At 39.0% G+C, this 13,958-nt stretch overlaps 1 protein-coding gene across 2 annotated transcripts in view; it reads left to right on the top strand.

Moving 5' to 3' along the window:
• grinaa (glutamate receptor, ionotropic, N-methyl D-aspartate-associated protein 1a (glutamate binding)) overlaps nt 1–11,708 on the top strand; it is a 38,120-nt gene extending 26,412 nt beyond the window's left edge. For both annotated transcript variants that reach the window (XM_048616607.1, XM_048616609.1), the window contains one exon: nt 7,461–11,708. In XM_048616607.1, coding sequence (XP_048472564.1) covers nt 7,461–7,610 — 150 coding nt within the window. In that variant the 3' untranslated portion in view covers nt 7,611–11,708. The remainder of the gene's footprint in view (nt 1–7,460) is intronic.
• The last annotated feature ends 2,250 nt before the right edge of the window (nt 11,709–13,958 follow it).

Genomic DNA, 13,958 nt, shown 5'->3' with positions numbered 1-13,958 from the left:
GTTGAGAACCGTGTCTCCCGCATTTCCTGCAACTCATCCCTCATCCACATCTGCAATCTGATCCCACCACCAAAGACATTTTTTCCCTCCCCACCCTTATCTGCTTTCCAGAGGGACCGCGCTCTCGCACTCTCTCGTGCGCTCTCTACACCCGGCACTTTTTTTTCCCCTGCAACCGCAGGAAGTGCTACACCTACCCCTTTTTTCTCTTACCCCATCCCAGGCCCCAAGAAGACTTTCCACATCAAGCAGACATTCACCACATCTGCTAATATCGTATACTGTATCTGCTTTTCCCGTTGTGGCCTCCTCTACGTCGGGGAAACCAAGCGGGGGCCTGGGGACCGCTTTGCAGAACACCTACACTTGGTTCGCACTAAACAACTGCACCTCCCAGTTGCAAACCATTTCAACTCCCTCCCATTCCTCCAGATGACATGTCCATCCTGGGCCTCCTGCAGTGCCACAACGATGCCACCCATAGGTTGCAGGAACAGCAACTCATATTCCGCTTGGGAACCCTGCAGCCCAATGGTATCAATGTGGACTTCACAAGCTTCAAAATCTCCCCTCCCCCTACCGCATTCCAAAACCAGCCCAGCTTGTCCTCGCCTCCCTAACCTGTCCTTGCTCCTACCCCCATCTCCTACCTACTAACCTCATCCTGCCCCCTTGACCTGACCATCCTCCCTAACGCCCCACCTACACTTGCCTTTACTGGCTCCATCCCCACCTCTTTGACCTGTCTGTCTCCTCTATCCATCTTCTATCCGCCTCCGCCTCCCCCTCTCTCCCTATTTATTTCAGAACCCCCTTCCCCCTCCCCCATTTCTGAAGGGTCTAGGCCTAAAACGTCAGCCTTCCTGCTCCTCCAATGCTGCTTGGCCTGCTGTGTTCATCCAACTCTACACCTTGCCTATAATAGAATGACCTCATCTCACAGGCCATTGCCCATCATATCTGTGGTAGCTCTCTGCTAGTCCTACTCTGCTTTTTTTAAAGGCCTGCAGATTTTTTTCTTTTGATTTTAGTCAATTTTGTTTTAAAGCCAAAATTGACTCTGCCTTGAGCACATTTGGACAAAGCATTCCAGATCCTAATCATTCACTCTGAAGATTTTTCCTTTTATTGTAGTTTGTTGATCTAGATTTACTTGTGCCTCTAAGTGTAACTTGAACCCACAACCTTTTGACTTGAAGGTAAGAATGCTATGACGGCCAACATTCTTGCAAAAAGGAATAAAAAACTCTTCCTAGCTCAGTAGATGTAGTGGTTATTACAGACTTGTCTAAATGAGATGCAAAAATATATTTGTTTGAGTGACATGTTTGGCATTGATGCATAATGAAGAAAATGTAATTGTGTGTGTGTGTATATACTTTTTCAAAGGAAAATGTTTGACAAAATTAGACTATATTTAACAACAGGTCCACTTAGATTTCTCCTCTTGGTTCTAGACCTTAAGTGGAACGTTTGATGCATGTTCTGGATTTATTTTTGAAATGTAGATTCCATAGTAATGTATTTCAGTGGTTAAAACATGTTCAAATTTACTACGAAAGAATCTATTAAAATTCACTAAAGATCATTTAAGACTACAGTACAGTAAAGATCTTCATGTGACAAGCTGTTTGCAGACTGACCAATTTGGTCAAGAACATGAGACAAAGCACAAGATGACCATGTAAGCAGTAAAGACTGCTCAGCCATCTAATATGATCTTTGACTTTATCTGCACTTGCCTGTTTACCATATCCCTTGATTTCTCAAGTGATCAGCATCTGTCTTGTCGTGGCCTGTGTGTTCAATGATGGTGCACTGTCCACTCTTTTTCTATAGTCATGTGGATCTTAGAGGAACATGTGTAGGGTTATTTAGCCCCCTCAAGCCTGCTCTGCCATTCCATAGGACTGTGGCTGATCCAATATTCTTCTCATCCACTTTCCCAAACCGTCTCTATTCCTTGCTCCCCGACACTGATCAAACTTATTTCTGCCTTAAGTATACACAAGGATTTTGCAGCCACAACTGTGTTCCAGAGTCCTCAAATTCCCCATCTTAGTCTAAAATTTGGTGCCACTTTATTCGGAGTTTGAGGAGAACTATTCTCTCAACCTTTACCCTGTCAAGCCCCTTAAGAATTTTGTATCCCCTCTGATTTGAAGATCCCCTCCTCCTGAAGAAATATTTCCTTGTCTCCGTGCTAAATGATCACCTCTCATCCTGAAAAACTGTTTGTTTGGTTGCTTTAGAATCGCCAGCTAGAGAAAATGACATCCATGTCTACCTTGTGGAACCTTTTTTTAACAATACCGAATGTTTCAATGAGATTACTTCTAATTATTTCTAGAAGAAACTCAATTATGACCTCCATTGTAGGATAACCTTTCATCCCAGGGATCTATCTAGTTAATTTGTCCATACTGACTCGTGCAAATAACTTTAATATGGTAACACAAACATTTTGTTGTTTCAAAGTCCAGTACAAATAAAGAATACTTGTAACGCCAATCCCCTTGCAATAAAGGCCAATGTGACATGTATCATACTAATTGCTTGCTGTAACTGCATGATATCTTTGTTCCTTGTATGAGTACACTTAAGTCTATCTGTGTGCATCGATGTTTTAAAAAAATATTCAATTTATCATCAGAACTGAAGAAAAACTCTCTTCCTCACATGTAATGCCTTGTTGACTCACTTGGTGCCTTTTTAGCTTTTTTAATTCATTCATGGGATGTGGGGATCACTGATTTGAACTGTCACTTATTGTCCATCCCTAATTGCCCAGATGGCCATTAATTTTTGGTGAATTCAAATTCTACCATCTGCGGCAAGATTTGAACTAGTTGTCAGAACATTAACAAACTTACCTGGAAAAGCTCAGCAGGTCTGGCAGCATCCATGAAGGGAAGTGTTTTTTTTAAAAAAAAAAAAGTCCAGTTAGCATTACTGGTTAACATTAACATTACCAAGCATGTGGATGAAGGTAGAGCAGCGGATGTGGTATACATAGACTTAAGGTGTTTGATCAGGTTCCCTATGGTAGGCTCATGCAGAAAGTAAGGAGGCATGGGATAAGGGGAAATGTGGCAGATTGGATTCAGAATTGGCTGACCCTTAGAAGACAAAGGGTGGTAGCGGACAGAAACTATTCAACATGCTGCTCAGTTATGAGTGGTGTACCACAAGGATCTGTTCTGGGTCCTCTTCTATTTGATTTTGATTTTTAAATGATTTTGGATGTAGGAGTGGAAGGGTGGATTAGTAAGTTCACAGACAAGACTAAGGTGGGTCGAGTTGTGGATAGTGCAGAGGGCTGTTCTAGGTTGCGAAGGGACATTGATAGGATGCAGGGCTGGACTGAGGTGGCAGATGGAGTTTGACCCCGAAAAGTGAGGTGATTCATTTTGGAAGGACAAATTTGAAAGCAGAATACAGGTAGTGGAAAGATTCTTGGCAGTGTGGAGGAGCAGAGGGATCTTGGGGTTCATGTCCACAGTTCCCTGAAAGCTGCCACCCAGGTGGATAGAGTTGTTAAAGTGTATGGTGTGTTAGCTCTCATTAATAGAGGGATCGAGTTCAAGAGCTGTGAAGTTATGCTCCAGCTATACAAAACCCTGGTTCGGCCACATCTGGAGTATTGTATCCAGTTCTGGTCGCCTCATTACAGGAAAGATGTGGAGGCGTTGGAAAAGGTGCAGAGGAGATTTACCAGGATGTTGCCTGGAATGGAGGGAAGGCCTTACGAGGAATGGTTGAAAGCCAGGGCTTTTCTCTTTGGAATGATGCAGGATAAGAGGTAACTTGATAGAGGTGTACAAAATGATCAGAGGTATAGATAGAGTAGACAGCCAGAGACTTTTTCCTAGGGTGGAGGTAGCTATTACGAGGGGACATAGTTTTAAAGTGAGTGGAGGTAGATTATAGGGGAGACATCGGAGGTAGGTTCTTTACTTAGTGGTAGGGGTGTGGAATGCATTGCTGGAGAGGGTAGTGGAGTTTGCCTCATTAGGGATGTTTAAGTGGCTATTAGATAGGCATATGGGTGATAATATAAGGTAGGGGTGGAGGTTGGTTAGACCTTAGGTTTAGGGTAAAAGTTTGGCACAACATCTTGGGCCGAAGGGCCTGTACTGCTCTATGTATTACTGAGGAAGGATCTCATAACCTGTGCAGCTACCTTTTTCAGAACTGAGGAAGGATCAGTGGACCCAAAACATTAACTGGTTTTTTTTTTCTTCCCTTTGGATGCTGCCAGACCTGCTGAGCTTTTCCAGCAACCTCTGTTTTTGTTCCTGATTTACAGCATCCACAGTTTTTTCAGGTTTTTCCCCCAAAACATTACCTGGGTCTCTTGATTAACAGTCTTGGCCATTGCCTCTCCCTCAGTGGGATATTTTCAAGTTGTGACTAGTGGAGTGTCTGAAGAAATCAGTCCTAGCACCTCCAGCTATTTGATCTACATTACTCTTTTATCTGTTATTAATGTGTCATCTAAGTTTGACAGTGCAGAGTTAAGTGTGAGGAGGACACAAGTTTTATACATCAATATTCTGTCTAATAATGATCACATCTGTGAATTATTGGAAAAACCCATTTGGTTCACTAATGCCCTGTGTAAGAAAAGAAACCGCTGTCCTTGCCCACATTTGACTCCTGACCCATAGCAATGTGGGGATGGACTCTTAACTACCCTCCTGGGCAATAAATGCTGGCCTGGTTCCCTCAACTTGTGAACAAATTTAAAACAAAACATAACCTAACTGGTGGCTTCCTGTCCATTTCACCAATCCTCTGTACATGCTAATATATTGCAAACCAATTCAGGTGAACCATTATCTTGACCACTTGGCACCTTCCTGAGTATCTCTTCTACTATATCTATTGTTATCTATCCTAATAAATAAAAAAGCACTTGCTTGTCAAACATAAATTCCCTTTCATATAGCCAATGTGGATTTGTTTATTCATTTTGAACTTTTCACCAGGTCTTGCTGAAGACAAGGAACATGCTTTTCTAACTTTGCATTCTGCAATTTAGATGTACTGCCATTGTCTGAATCCTTTGTTTGTCGAACCTTTTTGAATTTAACAGCTTTGTCCTGATGATCACAAGATTTAAAGCTTCAACAGCATCTTTTGTTTTCTTACCATCACTTTCCCAGTAATTCAGTATAGTCTCTCTCTTGTGTGTGTGCTCTGCCTGCGCCCCCGCTTCCTGACTGTGCTTCGAGCATGCATGTGCCCTCTCAACCTGTGCAGCTATCTTGTCAAAATTTAACAGTTCATCAGGTCCTGATTTGTTAGGGTTTAGTCGTTGAAGTCTCTAGATCTGCCTTTTTTTACTGAGATTAATTTCCATAATTTCTCACTGTTTCCTTGTGTTACACTGTTTGGTATGTAACATGCCTTCTTGTGTAGACGCATGTATGTCGCAAAATAAATGCACCAGGATATGTTCCACCTTGACTAGCTATCTGTTGTCTTGTTCTGGGAAATACAGCTATCTTGCTGTATTTTAAGGTCCAGTAATGCAGCCTACGTGATTCTTGATTCACCTGCCATCTGCCATGTTATAACAACGGAAAGTTGTAGAAAACATTGTTCCACTGGGGAAAATAACAGGTTGACTTGACTTTTTGTTTAATTGATGGAATGACCCTCTTATCGACTATAATATTCCACTCAAGTGATCTTGTAACATTTTTGCAGATAACAATTCCACAGTATGTTTCCTGTAACTAATTGCAATTACAGACTCCTATGGCTTCCAAATTAACTGTAGAACAAGGCAATATTTGTAGATCTGCAGTATGTTGCTGTTTGTAATTTATCACATTACCTCAACATAATAAAAACATGAGTATCAGATGGCACCCATCTGCTATTTGCTTGTGAAGCTGGGAGAATCTCAACGGGAGCTGCCATACTAGATTTCAAATCCTTATGTGGGTAAGCATTTAATTCAAAATTTCAGTATTTTAAGTAAAATGTACCCTCCTGGAATATAAAAGACTAGGTCTGTTACTAAAATGTCACTTTAAGTGTCACTTTGCTAATCGGCTCCTCTAACATCTGAGAGTCAAGGTTTTTTATGTAGTATTCCCTTTGCACTAACTTTTTAAAAGTTGTAGTCATTTATGCTCTTTCTTCTTTCTGGATGCACTGTACAAACATGTTCTTGTGATTTTTTTTTCAGCCTTTAATTTCAAGTAATATCTTTGCTGTTACTTTTTAGTTTCATCTCAGAATATTAGCTTCCACTGCAATATATCCATTAGAGTATGCTGTAGTTGGTTCACTGACTGACGACTGGTTTGTCTGCAGACATTTCATTACCCAGCAGGGTAATATCAGTGCAGTCTCGTATGAAGCGCTGTTGTTTTCCTGCCTGATATTTAAATTCTGGGGTCCATTGGAATTGGTTACCTTGTTTCTGATTTTTCTTTGCAGTTGTGTGTGTATATAGGGTCTAATTATAAGTGTTTGTTGATGGCCTTGGTAGAGAACCAGGCCTCTAGGAATTCCTGTGCTTGTCTCTGGCCTGTCCTAGGATCCTGATGTTGTCTCAATTGAACTGGTGGTTTTCCTTGACTAGTACTCGCTCGTCTCCATTCACAGATGAGGAGAAACACCAGTTTGATTGGGACAACATCAGGATTCCAGGACAGACCAAACAAAAGGATGGGAATTCCCAGAGACTTGGTTCGCCACCAAGAAGGCCATCAATAAACACTTAAAATTAGACCCTACATATACTCCACTGCGAAGGAAAACCAGAGATGAAGTAACCAATTCCAATGGACCCCAGAGTTTAAATATCAGGCAGGAAAACACAACAGCGCTTCATTGGAGGCTGCACTGATGTTACCCAGCAGGGTAATGAAATGTCTGCGAACTAATGAGCCATCTTTGGTGAGTGAACAAACCACAGCATCCACAACCCGAGCTACAAATCTACTCTAGAACCTGAAGACTAGAGTATTTTATTCTATAGGAAGTTGCAATGTCAAAGTAACACTTCAGTGATTTTTCTTTTGTTTTCCAACACATGCTTGTTTCCTGTTCATCTTATCCTATTTTTACTATTATCCAGAAATGTCTGAAATTTAGTGAAAGCTATAGAGCTCTTTTCCTTTGTCCCCACACTTGCTGATTTTTCTCTCTGAACACATTGGAGATAAATAACAAAACACATGAAGATAGCCAAGAATAATCACTGGTGTCTCCAACTATGGTGGGTGCAGCAAAGTTTAACGTAACTAAATAAATATGATTTTGCTGATCACAAATCCAGTTTTAAGCACTCACTATTGTCAGCCAAAGTGTTTGAGTTTGATAAGTACCCCAGACTGGTTCACCAGAGACTTGCATCGGCTGATTTTTACAGAATAGAGAAGACGTTTAAAGGAGATGAGCTGTCCAGGCTAACGCTGCTCTTAATTCTTTTTCTGCAGTTTTTGGCCATTGATACACAGATGATCCTGGGGAACAAACAGCTGGTTATCAGTCCGGAAGAATACGTTTTTGCAGCACTCAACCTTTATACCGATATTATCAATATCTTTATGTTCCTCATGACCATCATTGGGAGTACCAGAGAGTGAGATGTCAGCAGACGAGGAAGGAATGTGCTCCTCCTGCAGTGAAGAACTAACCTGAAGCCATCTTTTCTTTTGTTGTGTAGCCTAGGTTTAAGAATATTCCTTTTTGACTGGTGATGCCACTCCTGTGAAATAAGCATGTTTGCATGGATGAGCTAATGTGAATGTAACAGCTTCACTGTGGCCATCAGTGCATTCGGTCTCAGTTGCTTCTTGCAGCAGGTTCATGTAGACAATGGTATTCTTTTTACTCCTCTTCCAGTGAGTTTAGGGGTCATCTTTTTGAATCAAGATTAATCACAAATAGTTAATTTAAAAATAATTGGAGCTTTCTTTATAAAGAAGTGAGATTGACACTGCACTGCAAAACACCACTTGTACACTTTATCAAGATAATTATGAACTGAGATATTTGACTTTGGAATTTAAACCAACCAAGTGTGTAAAATAGTTTAGTTCTGGGTTTATTTAATCTTGCTTGAATCTGAACAATATGTGCACAGTTTGCAAATCAATGAAATTAACTTAACCTATTAAATGTGAAACCTATTACATTGTGAATTACAGTATAACCTATACAGGCCATATATGTAAAATAGACTCTGATATTGGACGGGGTTGGATTGATGAGAGGAAGGCACAGTTATTTTGAATTACTATCTAATATTATGTTCAAATGCAGTAGTTATTTCGGGTTCTTGTAGAATTAACTTGATAAAAATGCTGTAAGTCAGTGTTTTATCCTTGAATGAAGTCAATATTTAAATTACTGAACATTAGAGAATTGGACTCTTCCAAACAGAAACTGGTCATGTTTGCTGATGAGCTATGGGTTTGCTTTTAAAACTGCAAACTAGAATCCAACACTGAGTTCTCTGGCTTACTAATCAAAACAAAAATAAATGAAATGAGCTGTTTGGCTGGCTGCCTTGAACGTGCTCAGAATAGAATCAGTATTGAGGAAAGTACCTAGAGCTGCTTAATGGCACTATAACTGAAGGATTGCATCGCATTTTTAACTGTATGGATTTATGATACCTGCGTGTATGAGGAAATTAGTAGTACAAAGCTTTTTGCCAGCTGTAGTATTTTGGTCACATCAGATTAGAGAGCAGGTGTCTTGGAAAGCATGAAACAAATACCCTTTTTAATGTTCTGGATCTTTTTCAGTCTTTAGCTCACTAGACATTAATCTCTCAGAACCTGGCATTTGTTAAATTTTAAAATACTTTTGTTAGATACCTGTCCTTTTTCTTGCTTGTAACCCAAATTGAGACTCAAGCTACCAAATAATTAAGGCTTTTCTCATAATTGGGACTAGAATAAAAAGGGGAATGCTTCATTGAATAATGAATCTTAATATATTTTGTGGTGTATCTAATCCCTCCTGTGAAATTATCACTTAGGATCAACTGTAGTATACATCTCTGTATCCAGATAACTGCATTAGTGTGATCAGTCGTGGGACCATGTATCAGGAATTATTCTACTGAACCAGATAATTCAGATTTGCGTGTACATAGGTTGAAACATTTTGTAAATGTGCATGAAGTAGTCAAGGATATGATTTGCTGAAGTGTTAAGGCAGCTGGTCCAAACAATTCATATTTAGGGAAATAGTTTGCTTTGTTAAATGAGAGAGAAGACTTTTGTTTAAATTTTCAAGGTTTTTTTGACTGAGCCCAGAACTTGTACAAGAAGAAAAAACTGCATGAGTGAAACTTGCTATTATGATTGGCAAAGTCTGCTGTAGTATTTGAACAGGTTGAGTTTTGGATATCTCATTCTTGGAAATCCTTAAGTTTAAGGTACAAGGCTACATACTTTTTTCACTTCTGAGCTGAAGAATAATTCACATTCTGCTTTTAAGGTATTTTATCTTAATACGAGGAAATAAAGATCCTGTCCTCGGGCAAACATTCATTTTGTTTAAAATGAAAGCAAGCTAACTTCATTCAATGCCTCTTCCTTTGAAGATAAATTAAGACTTAAATTGTCCACTCTGCCCCATTAATCTATTTATATTGCTGACCTGAACGCTTACTAATTTTCAGGCAACCATTTTAAAATTAGTCAGCACTATAGTCTTGGTTTTTTCTCATTTTTAACATGTAACTAGTGCCCTGAAGCCCTTTTACTGAAACTGCTGCAAAATGTTGTAAATAAGCACTAAAATATTGAAGGAAACTAGATGTCACTATGGCAAAAGTTGTCCTTGCAATGTTTGAGAATCTCATTGAGGTAATGAGGGAGCTCCCCGTCAGTAACCTGTTTGATTTTTATCTGATAACATATGCTGACACTCATTACCTAAACTTATGGACAACCCTACTTAACTTTTTTTTTGGTATGAAAACAGGCCGTTTAGCTTACTGATGCTTAAGGTCTATTCCAGCTGCCTCCTGCACTTTCTGTACCTCACCTTTTATCGACTTTTTTTTTTCATCTCAAACTCTCAAGATTATGTTAACAGATGAGGAGAAAAATGAGCCTGTCATGCCACACAGCCTACCCTAGCTAGGCAAAGGGGTAATGCCAAGAAACTGACCAAATACAGATTAACATTCTGGTTTTTCTGTTTCTTCCCCTCTTGAAATAATTTTGCTGTATCATGGTTTAATTGAATTTAAACTTCTGCAGCCCTGCTAGAGTTGATATGATTGTATTTCTGCTTGTCCTTTACCTTCCTGTGGAATTATGCTTTTTGTCATGTTAAAACAATCTGCTAGTTTCTTGTAGTGAGGCCAAATAAGTGTTTGAAACTAATGAAGATTTGAATGTTTAACATCTGGAAATCAAACAGTTCTCCTGTTTGTGGTATTGTCAACATTTTGTAGCAAAACCTTTATCTATTGTGAATTTTATTGATGTAGTGAATTAGCATGTTTCCCTTTAAAGTCTTCATCTCCCAGTTTTTCCTGGAGAAGTGGGATGTGTCCCTCACCTCTTCTGATTTTTGAATTTTGTGAAATCTTAGCCAAGTACTTCAATAGTTATCACAAGTTCACAATCAATTGTGGCACCAAGAAGGCATTCTCGCTCCTTTGCATGGGTGGAATGAAGGAAAATATGGTACAACAATAGCAAAAATTGTCCTTGCAAGATTAGAAACGAGAACAGCATTGAGGTAGATCAAGGAGCTCTTCTGTCAATATCTTGTTCCATATTTTCCTGATTGCTATCAAAATAGCAATATTCTGTTTGCACACAGATTACCTTTTCCAATGGTTGTCTTTATTGTGAGCATAAAACATGTGACAGAAAAATGCAATTCATAAAATTAGGGAATCTTGAATATAATTTGTATGTTCATCTCTATTCTGGGACCTGTTCATTCTGGTGATCTAATTTCACTATATTTGCAAAATGATAAAATACATTTTGGATGTGTTTTGAGCAATTGCAGCAACAGATGAATTTTCATTTTGCCTCAAACTGATTTTGTATTTAGTAATTGATTTTAGTCCACATTTGGCTACTAATATGATCTTTCAGCATTCTTAATATATTGAGTAAAGCAATCATTTACATGAGAGCTATTCTTTAATTCTAATGCTGAAAAGATAGTCTTTAAAAACAAGACACAAGAACTGTTGTGCTAGTTTTAGCTGATTTTTATTTTTCCAAACTTTAGTTTCAAATATGCTGTTTTCAACTAAACAGACCCTAAATGTATGGTGCATTAAACAGGTTTAAAAGATTGTGAATGACAAAAATTGCACAGTAAGATTTTTTTTCTGAAGTAAAATTTGACACTCCTAAATGTTTCTTGCACTTGAACTGTGGAACTCCTGTTTTGTGATGTTCACATTTTAGATTCTTGGGTTCAGTAGTGAGCTTTTGATATCTTAAAATGAGAATACAAGGTTTGTGCCTAGGAAATCTTGACCAATCCCTTTTATATTTAAATTAGCTATAATATCAAATCTCCTCTTCAATTCAATATTATAAACTCTGTATTTGCCATTGAATTTATTAATGGGGATCTGATGAAATAATGTGGTTGCTAGAGGTCTGCAGGTAAATGCACTTTTGACTTCAAATGTTCTGTATTGCTATATTAATGTTGCAGTAATTAAACAAATTTGAATAAAGTTTTAATGCACTGTAGTAGCTTCATTTTTTTTGGAAACATCAGCTAAACCAATTGTTGATTTTCCTTTCCTTTTTTTGTTTTTGCAGTCAAGAAACTGAATCCTGTTTACTTACAGTTTGTTAAATGAACAAGTATTGCTTCTGTTGGAACTTTTTTGCATTCTGTAGTTATTAATTTATCTAGTAAGCCACTTCATGATTCCAATCTATGGAACATACAATTGCATTCATTTATCTACATTTAGTCTTTCCTACTACTATTTCAGCAACCAGCAAACTGAAAATCCTTCCCCCCTCCGCTCCTTCATTGTAGCAGTGACAATTAGACATGAATTGAGGAGGAAGCTGCACATATCACTTCCTCAACAATGGAGATATGTTTTTGACAAAATCCTGGCTTTAATACTGAAATTTTAAGAACTGGAATTTCCCTGCAATAACCTCAACATTTAGTTATCAACCTAGCAATGAGCAAGTTGCTCATGTCTTGTTTGCAACAATTAGGACAGTCAATTTGGAAAATTAGAGCCCTTAACAGTCTACTCTCAAGCATGAACAAAGTGATGGATGTTGTCATTAACAGTGCAGCATGTAATTGGCAATAATTTTGGTTTGTTAGTTCACTGATCCTGACCTTACTAAGGCTTGATTGACATATGAACTATCGAACTGTGTACCAGAGATGAGATTTTCTCTTGCTATCCAAGTAGTATTAGATCTACTGTGGCATCAAGAAACACTGATATTAAAGTTTGAAAGAAATTGGGGGTGGGAGTGGCACAAAGGAAGGAATCTTGAATTAGTGTCATTATAATCTATAAATGGAAAATGATTTGTACTCCAGTCTGCTAATTCACATTGTATTTTGTAGCAAAGGTGCACTGTTTGGCTCCTTTATTTTTTTTGACTACTCCTCCATTCCCAGGGTTGCATTTTCAAATTCCACATTCCTATAAATGCCTGATTTTAATATTATCCTTTTTTTTGGGCAAGGGAATCATATTTACCTCTATTCTAAATATGTTCTATGGTTTTGTGTTCCTCTCTCTTCCCACCTTCCCACCACCCCCAAGGCAAAATCCCAAAGTTGGACAACTCAATTTTTCATCTCTCACCTGGGGGGAAAAATGTGACACTTAATTTTAAATGGTGCCCCTTCTGGACTTTTGTGGAAATATTCTTTCCATTATTCACTTTATCAAGACCATTCAGAATGCTATTGACATCAGTTGTTACTAGAACACTTCTAAACTATCAAGACAGTAACTTCCTGAGTCAAGGGGAGATGATGGCCTCGTGCTATTACCGCCAGCTGAGTTTCTGGATTAACAGTCTAACATTCTGGTGATCTGGGTTTGAATTATGCCATGGCAAATGGTGGAATCTGAATTTGTTTTAAAAAAAATCTAATGACCATGAAAACTTGTCAATTGTTGGGAAAAGCCACACCAATTCTTTCTGAAAGACCTAGCAAGCCATTCAGATATCAATGGCTACAAAGTCTCAAATGAAACCTGGCATTGACCCACTCTGGAAGAGAGGGCTGTTCCTGCCATTCTAACGACCCTGCAAAGTTTTCCTTACTAATGTCTGAGGAGAGCTCTGTCTCTGATTAAACCAAGCAACAGCCTACCCTTGTTTGTAAGGTATGGCTATGTTCTAGACAACCCTGTAACCATCCCTGGATATGTCATGTCCTGTCCTACCACCAGGACAGAGCCAGCTCTGATGGGAGCACAGTGGTATACAGTCATGAGGGAGTTGTCCTGGGAATCCTCAGCATTTGACTCTGTTAGGTTAAACATGAGCAAGGAAGCCTGATTTACCAGAGTGTCCTCCCTTGACAGATGAATCAATGCGCCATGTTTGAACAACATTTTGGAGGAAGCACTGTGGGTGGCAAAAGCACAAAATGTACTCTGGATGGGGGAATTTCAATGTTAATCACTAAAAGTGGTTCAGCATCAGTAAAATTGAGTTGTTTGGGTACTAAAGGGTACAACTGCTAAAATGGGTCTGCAGCAGGTGCTGAAGGAACCACAAGGTTAAAAACATACTTTGACCTCATCTTTACCAATCAGCTGGCTGTATCTGCATCTGTTTATGACAGTATGGCAACAGTGACCACTACACAGTCTTTATACTGTTGAAGTCCCATCTTCTCATCCAGAGTAACCTCCATCGTGTTGTGTGGTACTAACGGTGTGCTAAATGGGACATAGGGCAAACAGATCTAGCAATTCAAGAGTTCGGCAT

The sequence above is a fragment of the Rhincodon typus genome, chromosome 2, assembly GCF_021869965.1.
Source record: "Rhincodon typus isolate 14 chromosome 2, sRhiTyp1.1, whole genome shotgun sequence".
Taxonomy (NCBI): domain Eukaryota; kingdom Metazoa; phylum Chordata; class Chondrichthyes; order Orectolobiformes; family Rhincodontidae; genus Rhincodon; species Rhincodon typus.
Note: the sequence above shows the minus strand (reverse complement) of the source record. Positions and strands in the feature narration are given on the sequence as shown.